The following is a 20,726-nucleotide window of genomic DNA, read 5'->3' on the forward strand; positions in this document are numbered from 1 at the left end:
TATGCCGTTATTCTCACTGTCTCTGGATGTCGTCCAAAATTGTAAGTAGTAAATGGACTAAATTTAAAAATGGTTTTTCGAGTCTTATTGACCGTTCGAAACGCTTCACACTCACAAACATTCATAGTGTCTTGCCCAAGGACATATCGGGATGCGAACTAGGACGCTGGGATCGAACTGCCAACCTTCGAGTCAGTGGATGACCGACTCTACCGCCTGAGACACTAAGCACCAATAAAATTCCCAAATTTCTTTTCTTCAATGCTCCACAATAATAGAATAGTTCTGACTCTTCTAAGTGTGTTTTACTCTTAAGTATTCTCTCAGAGTTTACAGGGCAGTCCCCAGAAAAACACACAGGCTTACATACGCACACACAAAAGTGCCAAGAAGTTGCCGTGGCTCGCACTGAGCACATCCAGATGTGCGGACGGGTCGGGTTCGGCCCCTGACTTATCGGAAAGACCATGAATCTGTTGAGATTCTGAAGTAGCAGGATTATGGATGACCTGTAACAGACCAAATTCTCTGTCTCTTCAGGGTGTAACAGAATACACCTCCCCCCGCTGTTAGTACTTCCTGGGAATTCACACCCCCATCGACCCGCTATGCTTTGTCACGCGGCATCGTGATACACAGGCTTCAAAAACAGTGACAAGGTCATCCATCATCTGTCCCGCCGTGCTCTACACGGGGGAGGATGGTGTAATATTCTTCGGCATGTAATACTTCAACAGCTATCTGAGGTCGCCTGGGCGACACTGCGTAGGCGTTACAACCCCTCTATAAACCCACACACTATTGAAAGAAACAACCTTTCAATTTTCCCACCTACTGCACATATTCACAGGCATTATAAGGATTTCAACCCTTTGACCTTTTAGTCACAGATCTGGCTTCTCTTTCAAGTTTACAAAGGCCCTATTTTGTTTTGACATGTACAAGCCAAAGTAATACAACTCCCAATGTATAAGAGTTTGGGATTCTGTATTGTGCAAGTCCTCTTTGTCACAACAACCTGTTGGACCACATGAGTGAAGTTACAATGGATCCTGTGCAGGAAAGCCATCGCCATAGAGGGATTGCCATTTTCAGAGCCCGGTGAAGGAAGGAAAAGTCAGCTCTGAAACGTGTAATAACACTCTTTGACACAGTCCCCACTTACATCTCGGCCCTCATCACTCACCCAGTCTCAGTTAGAAACAGTGGTAGTGGAGAAAACTGACATCTGAGACAGGCGTGCACTGACTTTAAGCAGAGACCTTGAAGAGCTCAGGCGCCGCCAAGACCAGCGGCCCTGGTGTAAGGAGACGGGTGATTGCCTTGCTCCAAAATATATTTCAGGACGGGTTTGATGCACCAGCTGCTGCAGGGATCAAATCCATAACTTGGATGATCTCTCTACATCTAGGCCATTCTGACAACTGATAAAGATAAAAAAAAGGGAAGTGCAGCTGATTAGAAACATAACCAAAAAAAGACACAAGGACATGAAGGTCAGGATAGGAGGTCCAGCCAACCAACACTTTGGATGACTGTTCTCTCAGGTAGGTGGAACCATGTGTTTTCCCTTTGGTTACAAAACTGAACAGAAAGAAACATGCTAAGAGCTCTCTAATGCTCTGAAGAGAGATGATACTATATTGGCTTATGGGTTATTTGTGCTCACTAGTCTAGGCTAGTGAGCGCAAATAACCAGAGAGTCCATCTATGAGTCTTTTTCGAAGTAAATCAGTCATGAAAATGTTTCCTTGGTTTGACCTGCAGGAGTTCTAGGAGGCTGGTGTCACATGTTCTACTACCACAGAGGAAGTGAACTCAGGACGAGTGAAAACGAGCTCTTAGCGTCGCCTCCTGACATCTTTAGAGCAGAAATGAAATTGAGATGATTTGACAAACAGCCAAGAATTACAGCTGTCACAGGTGAAACGCGCTAACTGTCAGAGGAATAGGAAAAGAGAGGAATCGACCCGCTACAGACACATCAGTCAGCTGACTAATGGCCACTAGGAAAATGAGCTGTCTACAGACGTCCACCCGAACAAAGATTTTGATGCAGCGGCCAAACGCTGTTACGCTTTCAGGTGTCTGTGGGAAAATGACAAAATTGCCGCCCAAATCCAAGTCTTTTTTTAACAATGTTATGTGGTTAAATTAGGTGTCTAAGCCACCCAGACAACCCCGCCGTTGTGAGTTCACTGATTGAGAAATACATCACAATACAAAAACGACACCGGTAAACTGAGCAGCAGTCGTGTGGGAAAGCAGTGTGGGTCACTATTTCTACATGTGTGAAAGTGAGAGGCTCTGATCTAACGGACAGATATGGAGGACTCTGGGGAAACAGAAAGAGAATCTACACAGTGCACTAGACAGTACTGGATTTGGTTTACGTGAAACCAATTGTTAAAGAAAGGTGTCATATCAATAGAGGGCCAGATGGCGAACCTCGGGTGTCAATGACAGTATTGTAGCACTGACACAAAACATTTCTGCAGATGTCATAATTTCAGGTGGCGGCTAGTCAACACCACTCTAATATGGTCAACGTTACTAATCTGTTAGCCAAAGACTTTTAAGTTTTAGTGCCGAGTGGGTGAGCATCTTGGACCTTGTCTAAGATGTGCATGGAAGAATGAATGACCACACACGTTCGACTTTGTCTTACTTGGGATCTCGTGGGCTGTTTGGACGGCTGTTGGTGCGGAGTCTGTTCTCCGTTCCCCCTGACGGTCGCTCTGGTCCTGAACCTGGGCTTACCCGCCTGATGGTGGGAAAAAAGAAGATTAACAAAATCCTTCAGCAAAGGAGCAAACCACTCTTTACAGAACCGCCTCAGATGAAGTCAGGGATATCAAATAAAACCTTGTAATCTGAAAATAAGACACATTATTTTTGTCATACTCCCAGATTCCCCTCTCAGTTAAAACAAACCTAAACAATTTCACTTGATTAGTGTTAGCAGTTTTGACTCACCAACTGCTAATACTATTGAAGTCTAATCATTAAAGCAGTGTTGACTCACTCTATTCATACTGGAACGAGTTGTGGACCCACAACTCGCTTTGGAGTATGAACATGAGGTCACAGGTAAGACTGGTATCTTAGCAGCCAGTAACTCTGACAGCTCAAGAAAATGTCACTTCAGTGACTTCCTGGTCTGCTGATGTGTTGTGCACCTTGGCTCGTCTGGAGAAGGCTCCTGTGTGAGGCCGTTGGTCTGGGCGGGGCTATGGGCAGGGCTGTTCTCTGGACTGGCTTCTTCTTTTGCACCGTTTGTCGGCGGCAGCTCCAGGCAGGCCCTGGCGCCCTCCCACTGCTGCGCTGCATTACGGATCGCCAGACGCCGCTTCTCCTTGGTGTGTGGGCGGGCGGGCGGGCGGGCGGGCGGACACACACACACACGCACACACACACACACACACGCACACACACACGCACACACACACACAGGACAGAGTTGGTTTCAAGTGACAATTGTCCCGAACAGAACACAGAGGGCATATTCTAAGGTTGTCTACTTTGTCTTCACAGGTAAACCTATCCCTCCTGCATTGCTTATCTCAATATAATATTGAAGAGTATGGAAATTACTCCATGATTTCACTTTGTAAAATGATTTTAACTGTACATGCATTTGCACCACAGCATTTTAAAATAATCATGATTTGCTCTTTTGCTTGGGAAAGACACGCCCCCTGCAGGAGAGAAGATTTGTCTTCCTCTGCTGTCAATTGTTCTATTCCAGGCTAAGCTGTAGTTTCAATGTGCTCAGTCATGGAATGTGCCACTCCCCGATGCAGGGGTGAGTCAGTATCAGTTCATAGTGAATCCTCCACCCTGATGAACCCTCTAGGCTGCAGGATTCAATAAAACATTTTCTCAACACCAGGGATTAGCAGGAGTTAGGTTACTGAGAGACAATGCAATCTGCAGAGACCGTCTCTCAGCGAAAGACACCACTGCAGCGCAGACACAGCAGGAGCACATCAATATTTACCTTCACACACACACACACACACACACGCAATACTGCAAGACAGACGCCTGTCAATATCTTTTACCATTTAAAGAAATAAAGCATAATTAACACCCATGTACATACCACAATGAGCACAATGGGCTCATACATTAACAATGTAGCCAAGGAGCTTTGTGTCTTGTAGAACGAGTGCGTTCATTTGAAAAGTTGAAAGTTCATGTCAGCATCTGAAATATGTATCTAATGGCCTGCTATAACACAGCCTAAATAAACAACAACAATAAACAGTATGAAAAGTTAAAAAAAATAAGATGCAGATTACAATGTACCATCATGAGGCCGCAGAGGTTAGATATTGTCCAAATATAAACTATACTGTAAATAACATTCAGCTGAATAATCATATCTTATAACTAATACGTGGTGCTTTTAATAAAAAAGCTTTTGTATTATCAAAGCTTCGTCTAACACATTGAACCTTTGCAACAGATTATCTTCATCCTACTACGAATAACTAATTGAACAGTAAACCACCATTGCATATTTGCTGTATATTTAAACTGGAAATCCAGGCAGACAAAGAAGACACAAGAAGAGATCAGATCAGAGTGGTACCTTATGAATGGTCTGCTTGTGACTCTCCCTCTTCTTCTCCTCCTCTTTTCGAGCTTGTACACCAGCCATGCGCCGATCCTCGTCCTGAAAAAGAGAGCCCGTGCAATCAGAGTGCCGCTCCATTCATGAGTTCTGAATTATTCAGCAGAGAGAGGAACCACAAAATGACACCGACGGAAAGACAGTTCCCTGCACCCGAGACTGGACCACTGAGGAGGGCTGGGAGGAAAAAAATCTCACACTGGCCGGCTGCATCACAGGATTATCTGTCTGATTTTCAGTCTCGGATCATCTGAGCCCAGCTGTTGGGGAAAGCCAAAACTCCCAGAATGCAATGCTGCCAACACAATCTGAGTGCGCCAGCAGAGAGCATGTGGGGATATTCAGCTGTCTGCTTCACGCTGATCAATAGAAGCAAAATGCAAACCTCACTGGAGTAAAGGTCCTGATGTCAGCTGGAGGCGAGAGATCAAGAGGCTGGACCCGTCGTGAGTCGTGAGTGTATCTGCTATTCTGCTAAATGTATCAACTGATTAGCTGTTGGCTTGCTGCCACAAAGTTTATTTGGTTGTTTATACAATACAATATTTCCAGTTGGATAATAACATTAAAACATGTTTTTTTTTTTTAAATGATAGTTGTCGTTGACAGAGATTTATAAGCAGGTTAATAATACAATCAGAGTGGAATGATATGTTTTATTAGTAGATAGACAGATAAGATATAATAACTATAAGCCAACTGATAATATCTTTAGTCAGAGACAGCTCCAATTTACTGTATGTGTGTTTTGCTTTCTATTTCCATTTAGTTTTTGAAATAACACTTGACATAACGCTTCTGGCACTATCCCCACAGGAGACAGAGGAACAGCATTTACTTACCCCAAAGGAGAACACTGCTACTGTATCTCCTAATTTGCAGTATTAACATTTTGCAATTCCATTCATGAATAATTGCCAATCTCCCCAGCATAGATGTTATCTCAGATCAACTGATCAACTTCTACTGACAGTATAGCACACTAGGGGCAAGTTTTTCCAAATTAGTTGCAGGGGAAAATCGAGAACTTCAGTGACGACTACAATGTTTCATCCACAGCGATACCGTGACACGATTCGAAAGAGATGAAAACCGCAAGCGCTGGGCTGACATCTCTGTTTCCAAATCAAAACTTTGCCTCTCCCAAATGTAAACTTTCTGTAAATGAGTGTAAACGTCCCCGCTTTCCAGCTTGACAGCTACTGACAGTAGTTTGTTGAGGAGATTTAATGGACCATTGGGTCGTGAAATACCTTAGAGTTCAAGTAAAAACATGAAAACTGTTGAAATTAGAGTTATGAGGTTTTTTCTTTTTTAACCATATCAGCAGTATGTTCCGAGGGCAAGGTGTGTGGTGCTTTCAGATTCCTGGAGAGTACAAGCTCAGACCTGGGTGCTCCCTGCTTGACAGCCTCTAAAAGCATGCAGATATTTCACTGTGGCTCTTTGTGGGCACAGCGTACGAAGGGCAACGACTCCACCTTTACACTTGACAATAGCTGAGGCGTTCATTACGTGCATTGTAAATGCTAAGCTCGTCGTCACAGTTTAGTCACGGATGCATTTTTGGCTCTAATACGCAACCGAGAACATGATGAATGCACCAATGTCAGAGAGCACAGGCTACAGAGTACATGGCGTCATCGGTACAGGAGCGTGGAGATGCTCTGCTGACAGTGAACGGCAGACTGCCTCTGTAAGGTTCCACTAAAGTTTGTTTTGATCAGTGAAATCATAATAAAGTTTGTGATCAGCAAATTATTCTCAGCAATGACCGAAAGTTTTGGACCGTGAGTTGAATGTCTGATTAAAAATAACAACTGTTAACATTCTTTTGTGTGATAATAATTTCCATCGAAACTTTGCTTCCATGAATATTTCTGCATCCACCTCTCTTAAGTTTGAAAATGACAATGTAGCATGATAAAAAACTGTCACAGTTCGCTATATCTTAAGTAGAAAAATAAAGCAAAACTATCTGACATAAGACAAACTAAATTTTAAAAAACAACTATAACTGCCATACAGTAATCAGCACCATTTTGGCCAGTGGCCAAGTTTCACACACACAGACACAGTCAATCAATTCTGTCTTACTGTGATGCGCTTCATGTCCAGCTGTCTCAGGTGAAGCACACAGCGCAGGACGGCCTGCTTGTACCATGTCTCCAGGGCTACAGGATTCCCATCCAGGGTGAGCTCAGAAAGGGAGTGCGACTCTCCAGGGCAGGCTAGCTGATCAAAACTAGAAACGAAGAGAGAACATTTTGAATGAGAGGTTGCTGTTTTCCAAATAGGTAGAAGCTTCGCAACGATAGAGGCATGATCATCTAAATTAGCACTGGGAAGCTTGAGTCATCCACTGGTTAAGTCAAGCAAGACAACTTCCCCTATTACTCTCCAGATTCTTGAACTTCTAATCGTGGCTTTCAATGACATAATGGAGCCAAGCTTAAACAAGTAGTAGTAGTAATTTTGAAGGCCCACTGGCAGCGTGACATCACTCGGGAGGAAAGGAAGAAAGATCCTGTTGATATCAGCCCTTTGGCAAAAGAAGACAGGAAAAAGCACAGTCATGCTGTGTCAGGCAGTGGAGATATTTCCACGGCTACTTTGCGATAATAACCTTGATGAATCATTTGCTTGGAACTATTTATCTTCCTACTACACTGCACTGTGCCTGAACCTATTACCAGAGGTTTCTTTGGATGCACAAGAGGGGCCAGATAATTACCTTTGCTGAACTATTCAAACGAGTACAACCACCAGGGATAACCACTGGAGATCTAACAAATGCAAATATTTGTTAGAGCTGAGAGCATTTTTTTCTTCTTATCTTAGAATGAGAGTGTGTACAGTAGAGTCAGCCCTCTCTTCTGCATGTGTAATGTAGTGTGGCAAAGCTGTTGGTCTGAGACTATTGTAGGACTAACACATGCAGTAACGAGTGACCTAGATCAATGTGCATGTATGTTATAAATTCCCATGCATGTACAATAGGTTGTGCCGATGCATACAATAACTGATAATCACAGTTTAGCAAAAGTGATGAGGTTGGGTTTTTTTTTCCAGTCATTATGAAAGCATCTCATACATTTTGCATGTTTTTTTTAATTCATATTCTCTTGGGTGTTCTTACTACGATCAAACGGTTCAATAATAGTCACAGTAATGAATAGTCTCTACGTAGCAGTCCCTGGACGCTACAAGGGGTCCAATGAGAAGTGAATATCGAAAAATATATGTGCTGTGTCTGCAGAGTGGGGTGTGGTTGAAAACTGTGTAGCATCCAACTTCATCTATAGTAGCACTTTAATCCCCACACCGTTTCTTTACTGACTTCTTAACGTTAGGTCAGGCAGTTCAAGTCAAAGGTGCGATATCATGGTGAGCGAAATAATAATTGCAAGCGTTCGTGAGATATTTTTTCTTTTACTCCAACAACATCCTGTGCTGACCAAGCTGACTGCACCAAGTCAACGCATGTGGACTGTCCCTCTACCTAGCAACAGAGAACAACCGCTCTCCTATCAGCATTGATCAGTTTCAAAAAGGTGCACTGCTTTTTATACTGCCATTTTGATCAGATTTTCATAAGTGTCCCAAAGAAAGAATACATATATTGCATGTGCATGTTATGAAAATCAGTCACATACATGTTGTACTTGCAAGTCGCCGTCACCCCAGTAAAGTCCGGAGTTTAAGGGCACAGACTGATTATTTGTTACACATTGCTTTGTGACGATAATCACAGCGGGTCAGATACTGAATCGCACGGACACAAGAACACCAGGGCTGTGCTCAGACGTCAGGTCCGATCCATCACAGCACAGAGTGACTCTGGTCAAGGAGGCTAATGAGCACGCTCTCTCCCTGAGCCCCACACACCGGCCCCGCCTCCAGACAAACACAAAGCGGTTTTACTGCCGCTTCAGTCAGTGGGAAGGCCATGCTACTTTGACAGGTTGACTATATGACATTTTGATTGGTGGGCTCGGGGGGGGGGGGGGGGGGGGGGGAGAAGCTGAGAGAAAAACTACAGATATAGGGAAAAGTGTGTAAAGCGGGTGTTTGCACTAAGCATCAGAACATACCACTCATCTCACCCTAACCTATCCGTTGTACTCCTGAATTCACTCCAGCCACACGTCTGTCAAAGAATTGTCACACCCATGTCTTAGGTTACAGCAAGGTAATTACTATTAATAAAGGACACTTCCAGGCTGGCAGACCTGTGTTCTGCCTGCAGCTTGTTGGCCGGGCCCTGCCACGAGCCGGGGGAGGGGACCTGGCCCTGTCCAGCCACTATCCCCGTCCCCGCACCGCGGGCAGGAGGGAGTTAAGCGCTGTGAGCTCTTACCTGGTGATGCTGCTGCAGCTGAGAAAGAGGCGCTGCAAGCAGGGCAGGCGGTCCACTTCAGTCTGGACAGAGAACGAGGGAGAGGGAGGAGAGAGAAATGGAGGGATGTGAAGTGGAGAAGGTGGTCGGGAAGAGGACACCGCATCGTCACTGTCGCCAGACCTCTGTATCCCTCATCCCTCTCCATTCACTCAGTCACCTTGCAGCTCTCGGCTCCGGCGCGCAGCATCCCCATCCATCCCTGCGCATGCACACACACACACACACACACACACACACACAGCACGTTGCCTTGTCTGCACATGGAGAGGAGGGGCAGGAGAGAGAGTGTGTGTGTGAGAGAGAGAAAGGGGGAGGGGAGGGTGAGCAGAGTGTGTGCGGCGCTAATGCAGAGATCCCCTGCTGCAGGAGGCTCACTGGAACACGTATACATCCAGGCGCACACACAATAGCTGCTGTACCTCGTCACGCAAGAACAATGGTCTGAAAGCAATGGAAACTGAACAGGGATGGGGGGTTTGTTTCTTCGTGTGGCAGGCAGAGCGTCAACATCAAGGCAGCACATATTGAGGTGTGGGGGGCGAGGCGCAGCGGCTGGCCAGCCGGCAACGTAGGCGATGTCACGACCCCGACGACTGCAGCTAATCAGACGGCAGCGTGGGGAAATCATGTTTAGTGCTTTCGAGGTCTGTGCCGCATGTGTGTCTGTGCGCGCGTGTGTGTGTGTGTGTGTGTGGTCAGCGTTGCACATGCTGGAGGCGAGGAGGACACGCCCAGCAGCAGCCTGAATGAGCTGCGTCAACGTCTGCCCACATCGCGGCCCCCGCCTCACAGCATCGTTCAGCACCGTTGCCAGTCACATCATTTGGAAAGAGAAGTCCCGCAAACCCTCACCCGCACAGCCATGTTAATCCATGGCACCCTCTTCCGTCCTCCTAACAGCCAACATGCTGACTGTAGCACAATGTGTGACATCAGGGGCAATGACGGAGAGAGCCGCTGTCTGTTGTTTTCTGTGTGCGTTGTGACACTGTTTTGAAGCGTGATCTAATCAATATAGGAATTCATGTCATTTAAACAATTTTACCATAGATCAGTATCATTAATGTCTTATAACAAGCATGAATATAAGGAGTTATGTCTCCCTTTATTTCAGTCACACAACACACCAGTGTGTTCAACGTCACAGGACGAGTTTGATGCCTTTAGAAAAACAATGGTTTTCAATTTCCTTCTGAGGATGAGATGAGATGAATGATACTAGTCACATGTCTGAATGGTAAATATGAAACTACTGCCAGCAGCCATTTAGCTTAGCACAAACAGCTGGCGAAACCGCTAGCATGACTGAGGCCAAAGTCAACAAAATATGCATTGCATGTTTAAAGACCATTTAATCAGCACATGGTTGGAGCTGAAGGTTTTGGCTGAACGAAGTCAGTTAGATAGCCGGTAACAAAGGAGACGTGATAGGAGAAAAAGCGTGGTAAATGGAAGCGCTGTATGTATGAATGTGTATGAATGGGTGAATGTGACTTGTGCTGTGAAGCATTTTGAGTGGTACACAAGACGTAATTACCGGAGCGAATCAAGTGGTGTGCAAAAGCGTTTTTCTTATTTTGCCGCTGAGTTCACTACATATTGCATTTCATATAATTCCCCAGATAGTGAGTAGGGGGTAGTGAATGAGAGGGGGATATAGGACACAGTTATTATTTTCATTGAGTTTAGAATTCAGTGTGGGGTTTGTTTCTTTGGCTGTGTAATGCTGTTCTGTGTACATCAGCAATACAGGGCCGTGTTCTTTCCTTTTAAAAGATCTGCAAGTCACGCCATCCAATGGCTGGATATCACTGACCCTCCACCACACCCTCCCGAGGTTTCTGTCCATGCCAGTCCCTGTATGGATGCTGGTGAAGAGGCAGCCACTGCACGCTGTCTGAGACTAAATATAGCACCCCCTGTCTCAGACAGGATGATGTCATCACTGAGCTGATGTGCTGCATGAACAATCGTCCACCAATGTGGTCTCTTTAAAAAAAAAAAACCTGATTGATCAGAACCAATCAGCAAACAGGAGATTGGGCACAGCTGGTGTGTGTGTGTGTGTGTGTGTGTGTGTGTGTGTGTGTGTGTGTGTGTGTGTGTGTGTGTGTGTGTGTGTGTGTGTGTGTGTGTGTGTGTGTGTGTGTGTGTGTGTGTGTGTATTTATTTGTCTGTGTGCCCGTGCCTTCACCTCTTTATCCCGGCTCCACCCTCGACTCACTGACAGCTTGCGTGTCTGTGTTTTTCACACTCGTCCTGAGCTCTGGCAGAGGCGTTACTTCACAAACACAGGACTACCTCTCATCACCGTTGTCTCCTTTGCATGCAACACCACACGGCACAAAAAAGACATGAAAGCTGCTCAAACAAACACAGGTACATGTGGATGCTGAGGGGGTTTCAAAGATCCTATGCTGTCGGTTTGCGTGGCTGCTCTTTGAATAGCAGAGACCTGAGATGTCAGCTCGTCAGCCGCCGCTATTGTGCGCTCGAATTGTCTGTCTTGTACTTAACGTCAAATGGATTTACCCTTGGATTTTTGGTAACAGATCATTCAGTTTCTCTTTATGACACGAACGTTTCCATGTTCTCTGCTATTAAATGTCATATTTTGGAATCCTGGGCAATAATCATTGTTCCTGTTTCTGTATAGTGAACTCTGAGCATGTAGCATGTTTGTTCATCCCCATAGATATATGTATAAAAGACAGTGCATAAAACGTAGAACAGCCCTAATACACATGCATAGCATCAGGCTAATTAATTACAGCAGCACTAACGAAAAACATTAAAAAAATGTTTTACATGTTCAATTATGATGCTGCTGATACTGGCCATTGTAAAAACCAACAACTAATAACCCCTAAAACAGTCTTCATCTGGGTGATGTCTTATGCTTACATGCTAATCCTCACGAGTCACTGTTCCAGCTGCCAGAAATGAAATTTATCATTTTCTGCCTGCAACAGGATTTCAAGATGTGAAGACCCACCCAAGAGCAAGTGTAAACAGCACACACTTTCAGAAGTGGTTGAAGGATGAATCACTGCTGTGTTATCAGTTGTTGTGCTGTCAGCAATGTGTAACAAAACTGCCATGTATATGAAAATGTACCGGATTTAAGTGGAAATCAGATACAGATATGAAAAAAGAATGGTTTACAACTTTTGAGGTCCATACAAAACAGCTACTATTGGGACAATACAGTGTAACTGATAACTACATCAGTACGCAAATGCAAGACACCGATGTGTCAAAAACTGTTCCCCTTCACCTCATTAAAATGTTAACTTAAACATACAGTACACATATAATGCTTTGATGTATTGGATAACTAGACCCAGCATATAACCAAATCTAAAACCTGTTTTCAAAGTCAGCATTTCTTTTGGTTTCCACTCTTCCTCTGCCGTCGCTTTCATGAAAGAGAAAAACCTGGACACCTGGAGGATGATTATTTACTTGTGCTTGATACAAGCACTTGGCAGCAGATACCACTAATGACAGAGACTGAAGAATCTGCCGAGGCGTAGCATTCTCTCCGCCCTTGTATCTAATAAAACATTACATCCGATAATTAGGGCTGGAAGGGGTTCTAGATCTGAAGCTGCAGGCAGAGGACAGGGTGAGTGATGGGAAGAGGCTTCATACAATACAATGTTGGATTCCATTTGTATTTTCTAACCCAAATAACAGGAAAAGGGCTTAGGAGATTTGCATACAAATGAAGGGGCCTGTTTTGGCGTGCTCTATTCTGTTTATCAGATTAAAGCTATAGAAACCAAGGGGAGTGGATTTCCGTGTTTAGAATATCCCGTTTCTGTCTATCTGCGCCAGAAAGTCGGTGGGAGGTTGTGGATAATGAGCCACGTCTCCCTAGGTAACAACGCCAGTGAGATACATACACATCATAGACTTCCTTACAAAGATTCTATTGATGTCATTTCTCTGTTTGTTATTTTGTGACAGTGAAAACTGCAACATGTGATCCCATAACAGAGGGAAACAGTCAAGCATTCAAAGGACCTGGTCAAAAGGAACGGCAGAAAGATGACAGATGAGGCACGACACCATAACTATTTTCCTAAGGAACAGTTGTCAGTGTGTGTGTGTGTGTGCGCGCGCACGTGTGAGTCGGCTCGAGAAGTTTCACACCTGAGACAAGCAGCAGCTTAGCTCTTAAAAGCCACTGGGCAACTGTAGAATTTACAATCTGGGAACAGATATGAATTATTGCTACGCCAAGCCAATACACGTGTACAGATCTGACACAGCAGGGCTGCCTCAATGCTAATCGTCACATGTGCAAAAAAAGTAGTTACGTAGGTCCTGCTACAAGACAAGCCAAAACAAAAGTTTCAAAGTCTGTATCTACTGTGAAATATATGATAAATATATGTATCTAGTGTAAAATATATGCTGCTAAATGTATCGTTGGTATCTTGTATTCTGATTGCAAATGGGAGAAAATAACACCCCCCCCCCCAAAAAAAAGAAAAGGATAGACACTCAGCCTTGATTGAAAATGAGACAGTGTTCACTGAACAGTCGGTGCCTTTTTCTCTGAATGACCGTGTATTTAAGCGAGCATGCAGTGACTAAAACGCTGAAAGAGAGGCCCCTCACCACAGAAGAGATGCAGCTGTGCCTCAGGTCGAGTTCAGTCACACGGTCCCGGCAATGCAGATGTTCTACGCTGGAGATGCCGTTTCCTGCCAGTTTGAGCACTCGCAGCTCGCTCAGGTGAGAGACGTTCTCTGTCCTGTAGACCTGTGACAGCAGAGAGCAGACCACAACATAGAATTATGTCACACAGCAGTCTAGATATTCAAATTCAACATCTAAAGCTACAGAAATATCAGTACGCTACAATAAGCTCCATTAACAAATATTTTTAAATCTGGCAGCCATTTCTCCTGTACTTTGAACATGAATTTGCAATATTCAAGCAGCAGAAGGGCTCTCTGACCCCCCCTTAATGCATTTCTATATAATTTCTGTATTTCCCATTTCTATTATTATACGTGCTTTTTGTATGACCGCATATACAATGTTGTGTGTGTATGATTTAATTTTATGGTGTGTGTAATTTCAGTTTTTTTGGTAAGGCACCACTGTTTTTGTATTTTTCTTTTTGAAAATCTCAATAAAAAGATAGTTTCTGTCCAAAGTGAATTGACAATGTGTGAACATTTGCAGTTGGCGCCTTTGTTTAAATAACGTGAGTATAAACTCTGTGCATCCATTCAAAGACCACAGTAAAGCGGTCTCATCAGGTGCTGGATACAAGAGAGTGAGGTCATCCCGCTGCATTCAGAGGTGTACAAGTCGTTGTGTTATGGTCTCACAGGAGTTAATACCCTCAGTCAGCACACAATGATGACACACAAACAGGACAACGGCATTTCAAAAGCAAGAGGCGCAGCCTCGTGGCGGGTAGATTTCTGGTTCAGATATCAGAAACATGCGTGAATGTAAAGCAGTCGATGGATGGAAAGTAGCTGCATGCCAGTGAACCTGAATATAGTGAGCAAAAAAAAATAATGAGCAAAAAAAACCTCACTATCGTAACCGGATTGAACACTCACAGAATTATCTTGGGCCTAGACTCGGGCAACCTTGACCTGCGCGGGACGGGCGCCTGTATATCAAACACCTGTCAACACGCAGACACAGTATCGCTACGCACACTGCGGTAGACTTTGGATAACCTCGCTTGACGACATTTGAGGATCTTGTATTACACATTGTGAATTCCAGCGGTGTAGGTCAGGCATCCAGAATATGGTTACGTTGTTTAAATGTTTGATCTGTGCTTCAGTGGTAAGATTACATTTTGAATAAACACTTGCAATATGTAAGTGGGAAGTTTTTCTGTAGGGGATTTGTGTTGCATGCATGTTCCTTGCAAAGCGTTCAAATAAATTAATAAAAATAGGTTATCAAACAAGGTCAGGTCACTTTGTAACCACATCACTTGTCACTGACATGTGGCTTGAGTTGGACGCACACTCCCACAGAGAATATCTCCTTTTGAATAGTCGGAGAGAGCTGAAAATGAAACGGCATCTGACAACAAAAATGAATGGGTGAAAAGATTGTGGGGGTGGGGGTGATGTGAGCCTCCCTTCGAGGGGATTGGAGGAAGAATGGACGACAGTGATGTACAGCTTGTGGTAAAATAATGCACACAAAAGGAAAGAGGACAAGCAGCTGGTGTTATGTGGCCAACAGACGCTCAACAACAACCTGAGTGGGTAGAACAACCATCACTTCAACATCATTTTTTTTCATTCCTCTATTATTCCCCTCACTGAATTCCCTCACCTCATCATCTTGTATTATCATTGTGCAGTGATTCACATTACATTTGGGTGGTCAGGTCTCCGGTGAGTTTGGAAAAACTTTGAATGCGGACGAGTGGACAGTTGTTTAAGTGCACAAAGACGGGAGTTGTCGGGTCAGTGATTGAAAAGAAACCTGTCCTGGTCAGAATAATAGCTTTATCATCTGCTCCACAATGTGCACCTTCCAACAAACGGCTGCCTATATAAGCAATGTGCTCTCGTTACCACCAAGGACAGCACAAAAGATGATACTTATTACTTCATTCTAAAGTCACTCACTTAATTGTCACGTTATAAAAATTAACCGTGGAGATGTAGTTGTTGCATGAATGTAAAAGGGAAAGCTGTGAGAGACATGCAGAGATTCGTGCTGCCACCATAATTGACCCCTTTGGAGGAGAAAAAGGTGGGATTGATACGTTCCGATTTCCGAGACCTAGCACGAGTCACAACACAAACAGGATAAACAGAGGCCCTCAACTTTGAATCACTTGGCCCTCAACTTTGAATCAGACTGTTCTAGAGGTACAAGGTGGTCTGTCACAACAGGTGGGGGAAACACTTCTTTTGCTGCAAGGTCATTGCCTAATATGAGACTGTCCCCCTGAACAGGAAGGTAGGGACGCAAACCTACTATCACAAGGCCTGTGACCAAAGCACATTTTAATATAAATTATATAGTAAATGAACAACCAATTATCAAGCACCCCACAGGTGCTGCTGGAGCAGGATGGAGAGAGACAGAGAGAATTGAACAAAAGGGGCCGGCCTTTATAGACTCAGCCCACTCAGGTGATCAACCTTGAGGAAACAAACAGAAAACACCAAAACAAAACAGGAAGCAACACTACCTGTAACAAGATAGATTCCTAAGATGGATTTAAACAAGGAATTTGCAGTCCAAAATGGCATTTGGTCTTCAGGGTGAGCACAGCCAAAACAACAAACAGAAGTCTTTTTAATGACACTTTACTACCTATCAAACAAAAATAGCACAAAAGAAAATACAGGATTCTTACCTGAACATTAACGCAGGAGAAAACAATTCACAAAACAAAATGGCTACTCACCCCTACAATACCAGGACTGCTTCATTCAAAAGGTGGTCAGGTCTCCGGTGAGTTTGGAAAAACTTTGAATGCGGACGAGTGGACAGTTGTTTAAGTGCACAAAGACGGGAGTTGTCGGATCAGTGATTGAAAAGAAACCTGTCCTGGTCAGAATAATAGCTTTATCATCTGCTCCACAATGTGCACCTTCCAACAAACGGCTGCCTATATAAGCAATGTGCTCTCGTTACCACCAAGGACAGCACAAAAGATGATACTTATTACTTCATTCTAAAGTCACTCACTTAATTGTCACGTTATAAAAATCAACCGTGGAGATGTAGTTGTTGCATGAATGTAAAAGGGAAAGCTGTGAGAGACATGCAGAGATTCGTGCTGCCACCATAATTGACCCCTTTGGAGGAGAAAAAGGTGGGATTGATACGTTCCGATTTCCGAGACCTAGCACGAGTCACAACACAAACAGGATAAACAGAGGCCCTCAACTTTGAATCACTTGGCCCTCAACTTTGAATCAGACTGTTCTAGAGGTACAAGGTGGTCTGTCACAACAGGTGGGGGAAACACTTCTTTTGCTGCAAGGTCATTGCCTAATATGAGACTGTCCCCCTGAACAGGAAGGTAGGGACGCAAACCTACTATCACAAGGCCTGTGACCAAAGCACATTTTAATATAAATTATATAGTAAATGAACAACCAATTATCAAGCACCCCACAGGTGCTGCTGGAGCGGGATGGAGAGAGACAGAGAGAATTGAACAAAAGGGGCCGGCCTTTATAGACTCAGCCCACTCAGGTGATCAACCTTGAGGAAACAAACAGAAAACACCAAAACAAAACAGGAAGCAACACTACCTGTAACAAGATAGATTCCTAAGATGGATTTAAACAAGGAATTTGCAGTCCAAAATGGCATTTGGTCTTCAGGGTGAGCACAGCCAAAACAACAAACAGAAGTCTTTTTAATGACACTTTACTACCTATCAAACAAAAATAGCACAAAAGAAAATACAGGATTCTTACCTGAACATTAACGCAGGAGAAAACAATTCACAAAACAAAATGGCTACTCACCCCTACAATACCAGGACTGCTTCATTCAAAAGGTTATCTAAACAATATCTAACAAACAATGATTCGTCACTCGATAACACGAAGTCCAACAAAGCACAGCACGGTCAGTCTGGAAGTCAGGAAGACCTGAGAGGGCGTCACCATCAGCCGGCACCCTCCTATTAAATCCAGCCAGATTAGTTTCTGGCCAATCTCCATCCTCCAATCACCACCTGAAAAACAGACAACAGGAGCAGCACCTCCCACTGGCAGGGAGGGCAAACAACGCAAACACACAGATACACATGACCCAGGATCATAACATATGAAATTTGCTACGTTTTTTTTCACAAACTATCAGACTTGAGGATGTCACTGACATATAAGAGGTAATGTGATGTCAATAAATTCATAATTGACTGAGCTATTGAAATGCAAACCTTGAAATATGCATAGTAAAGCAAAATTCTCACTAACATAGATGCTATGGAATTTCCTATGGCTTCTTTCACAAACTAACAGCTATGAAAGTTAAAATGCCACAGACATATAAGAGGTGGTTTGATGTCAGTAAATTAATAAATTAGTGAGCTATTGAAAATACAAACCTTGAAATATGCATATTAAGTTTAAATGCTCACTGATATGGATGCTGTGGAATTCGCTGAGGTATTTTTCACAAACTAACAGCTGTGAAAGCTGAGAGACTCTGCCCACTGTCCCACACTAGACACGTTAATCTGGCCCACATAGTGCATGGAATGATGGCACTTGGGCGAACGCTGCTGTGTGCCACATCTGGGCCACAAGCAAGCCAGAGCAATGCCATATGTCAGCCAACAGTGAACCAAATAAACCAGGAATGGCCCAAATATAGGCCACAGTTCAGTTTTATTCTTTGAATCACTCGGCTCAGACTGTTCTGGAGGTACAAGGTGGTCTGTCACAACAGGTGGGGGAAACACTTCTTTGGCTGCAAGGTCATTGCCTAATATGAGACTGTCCCCCTAAACAGGAAGGTAGGGACGCAAACCTACTATCACAAGGCCTGTGACCAAACCACATTTTAATATAAATTATATAGTAAATGAACAACCAATTATCAAGCACCCCACAGGTGCTGCTGGAGCAGGATGGAGAGAGACAGAGAGAATTGAACAAAAGGGGCCGGCCTTTATAGACTCAGCCCACTCAGGTGATCAACCTTGAGGAAACAAACAGAAAACACCAAAACAAAACAGGAAGCAACACTACCTGTAACAAGATAGATTCCTAAGATGGATTTAAACAAGGAATTTGCAGTCCAAAATGGCATTTTGTCTTCAGGGTGAGCACAGCCAAAACAACAAACAAAAAAAACTAAATACAGGATTCTTACCTGCCTCCGTAACGTTAACACAGGAGAAAACGATTCACAAAACAAAATGGCTACTCACCCCTACAATACCAGGACTGCTTCATTCAAAAGGTTATCTAAACAATATCTAACAAACGATGATTCGTCAACCGATAACACGAAGTCCAACAAAGCACAGCACGGTCAGTCTGGAAGTCAGGAAGACCTGAGAGGGCGTCACCATCAGCCGGCATCCTTCTTAAATCCAGCCAGATTAGTTTCTGGCCAATCTCCATCCTCCAATCACCACCTGAAAAACAGACAACAGGAGCAGCACCTCCCACTGCCAGGCATTGAATAGTAATTGGGACGCCTGCTCACGTAAAGAGCAGCCAACATTAGAGAGGTCTGGAGTAGATCTCTGACGGGAACAGAGGCAGCATGCTGGCAAAACACTAATTTGAGCAAGGGAAGCCTTTCTATTATATCTTTTCTTTTCTTTTCTTTGTTGCTAGCGCTGCTAAAATCCTCACCTAACACCAGTGTTACTTCTCTGGCTTTTATATCAGTGAGCCAGACTCCACTGTGGAGGCATAATACATTTAGATTCAAATTAATTGCAGAACTGTATAATCTGCAAAACCATTGGCAATGCTGTAAACATACTCTCAGTTGGCAGCTCAATACACCTACTGTAGCTAAAACTAATGCAGTCTAATGCAGCAGCCCTGGAACAAAGTCTACATTCATGGGGGTTAGAAGGTGCGGGGCTTTATTGAAATGGTTTTTACAAAAGGTTTTAATTCAACTGGGATAATTTTGGAGGAGGAAGTTGGTGAACTGTATCACATTATACCGAGAGGTGATTCTGTTACCAAGCCCACCCTCATCGAACAGACAAACAAATATATATAATATAATATAATATATAATATAATACAACAGCCTCCGAAATGACAATAAAGATGAATCAACTCTTGTGCAAAAACAGGTTTGACACAATTGTAATTTGTTGCAGGACTGCAGCATTAGTTTAGCTATAGGTTGTACTTACATACTGCCAGCTGACACAGAGCCCTTTTCCTGTTGGATAAATTATACCGGGGTCACTGAGAAAGGGGATGTGGGAGTAGACCCCAGACAAAAGCTTGTGGCTTCTGACGGTTTACAGTCCTTTGTTCTCATACAGTGCTGTGAACTACATCAAATGCTGAAGCTAAGTCCCTTAAAACTCAGGTAGATAAAAGGATTATCATAATACCAATCACATTTCTGGCTTAAATAACACAAAGTGTCATTCCTGGACATGACCTATATGTTCCCATTAGCGTTTTGGGACACTCAATCTACAAAGTAAAGCGGCACTATTAGAAGTATTATTTGACAGTAGCATCTGGACAATGTGGATAAAATGACTGCCCTGGGTAGGTGTGTCAGTGACTTAAGAGAACGGATTTAAATCAATTATCATGCCCGTGTTTCCCGCCGTGGTGTCAGTGTGACACTGGCATTCGGAGAGCTGCATCTCACTGTAGCAAACCGCTGGTTCTCAACAGTGTGGAGGAGGTGAAAGAGGCAATCCACTTCAAATCCAGTTACAGTGCGGGTGACAACAGGATCAAGATTAAACACACATGCTGCACTGTAGGGGGGAGTATGGTGAAGGAACTGTACCTGGTTGTCATGCAAATCCAGGATATTTAGTTTGGACTGGCTCCCCAGGCAGGATATCTTCTTGATTCTGAGAAGTGTCATGAAGTACAAAACAAATATGTCAACAATCACGAACGCACTTCAGCCACCTGGTTTAGTGGCGGGGGTTTTCTTCAGAAGGGGTACCCGCCGGGGGACAGCCGACAGGCCAACAGCAGATCA

The 20,726-nt window shown here is 43.9% G+C and overlaps 1 protein-coding gene across 1 annotated transcript in view; it reads right to left on the bottom strand.

Moving 5' to 3' along the window:
- LOC118302701 (leucine-rich repeat-containing protein 49) overlaps positions 1-20,726 on the bottom strand; it is a 34,808-nt gene that overhangs the window by 11,089 nt on the left and 2,993 nt on the right. Inside the window, 7 exon segments of the mRNA XM_047331382.1 lie at positions 2,669-2,764; positions 3,180-3,355; positions 4,598-4,681; positions 6,737-6,884; positions 9,000-9,061; positions 13,671-13,814; positions 20,526-20,592. Coding sequence (XP_047187338.1) covers positions 2,669-2,764; positions 3,180-3,355; positions 4,598-4,681; positions 6,737-6,884; positions 9,000-9,061; positions 13,671-13,814; positions 20,526-20,592 — 777 coding nt within the window.

Source organism: Scophthalmus maximus, chromosome 4 (assembly GCF_022379125.1).
Source record: "Scophthalmus maximus strain ysfricsl-2021 chromosome 4, ASM2237912v1, whole genome shotgun sequence".
NCBI lineage: Eukaryota > Metazoa > Chordata > Actinopteri > Pleuronectiformes > Scophthalmidae > Scophthalmus > Scophthalmus maximus.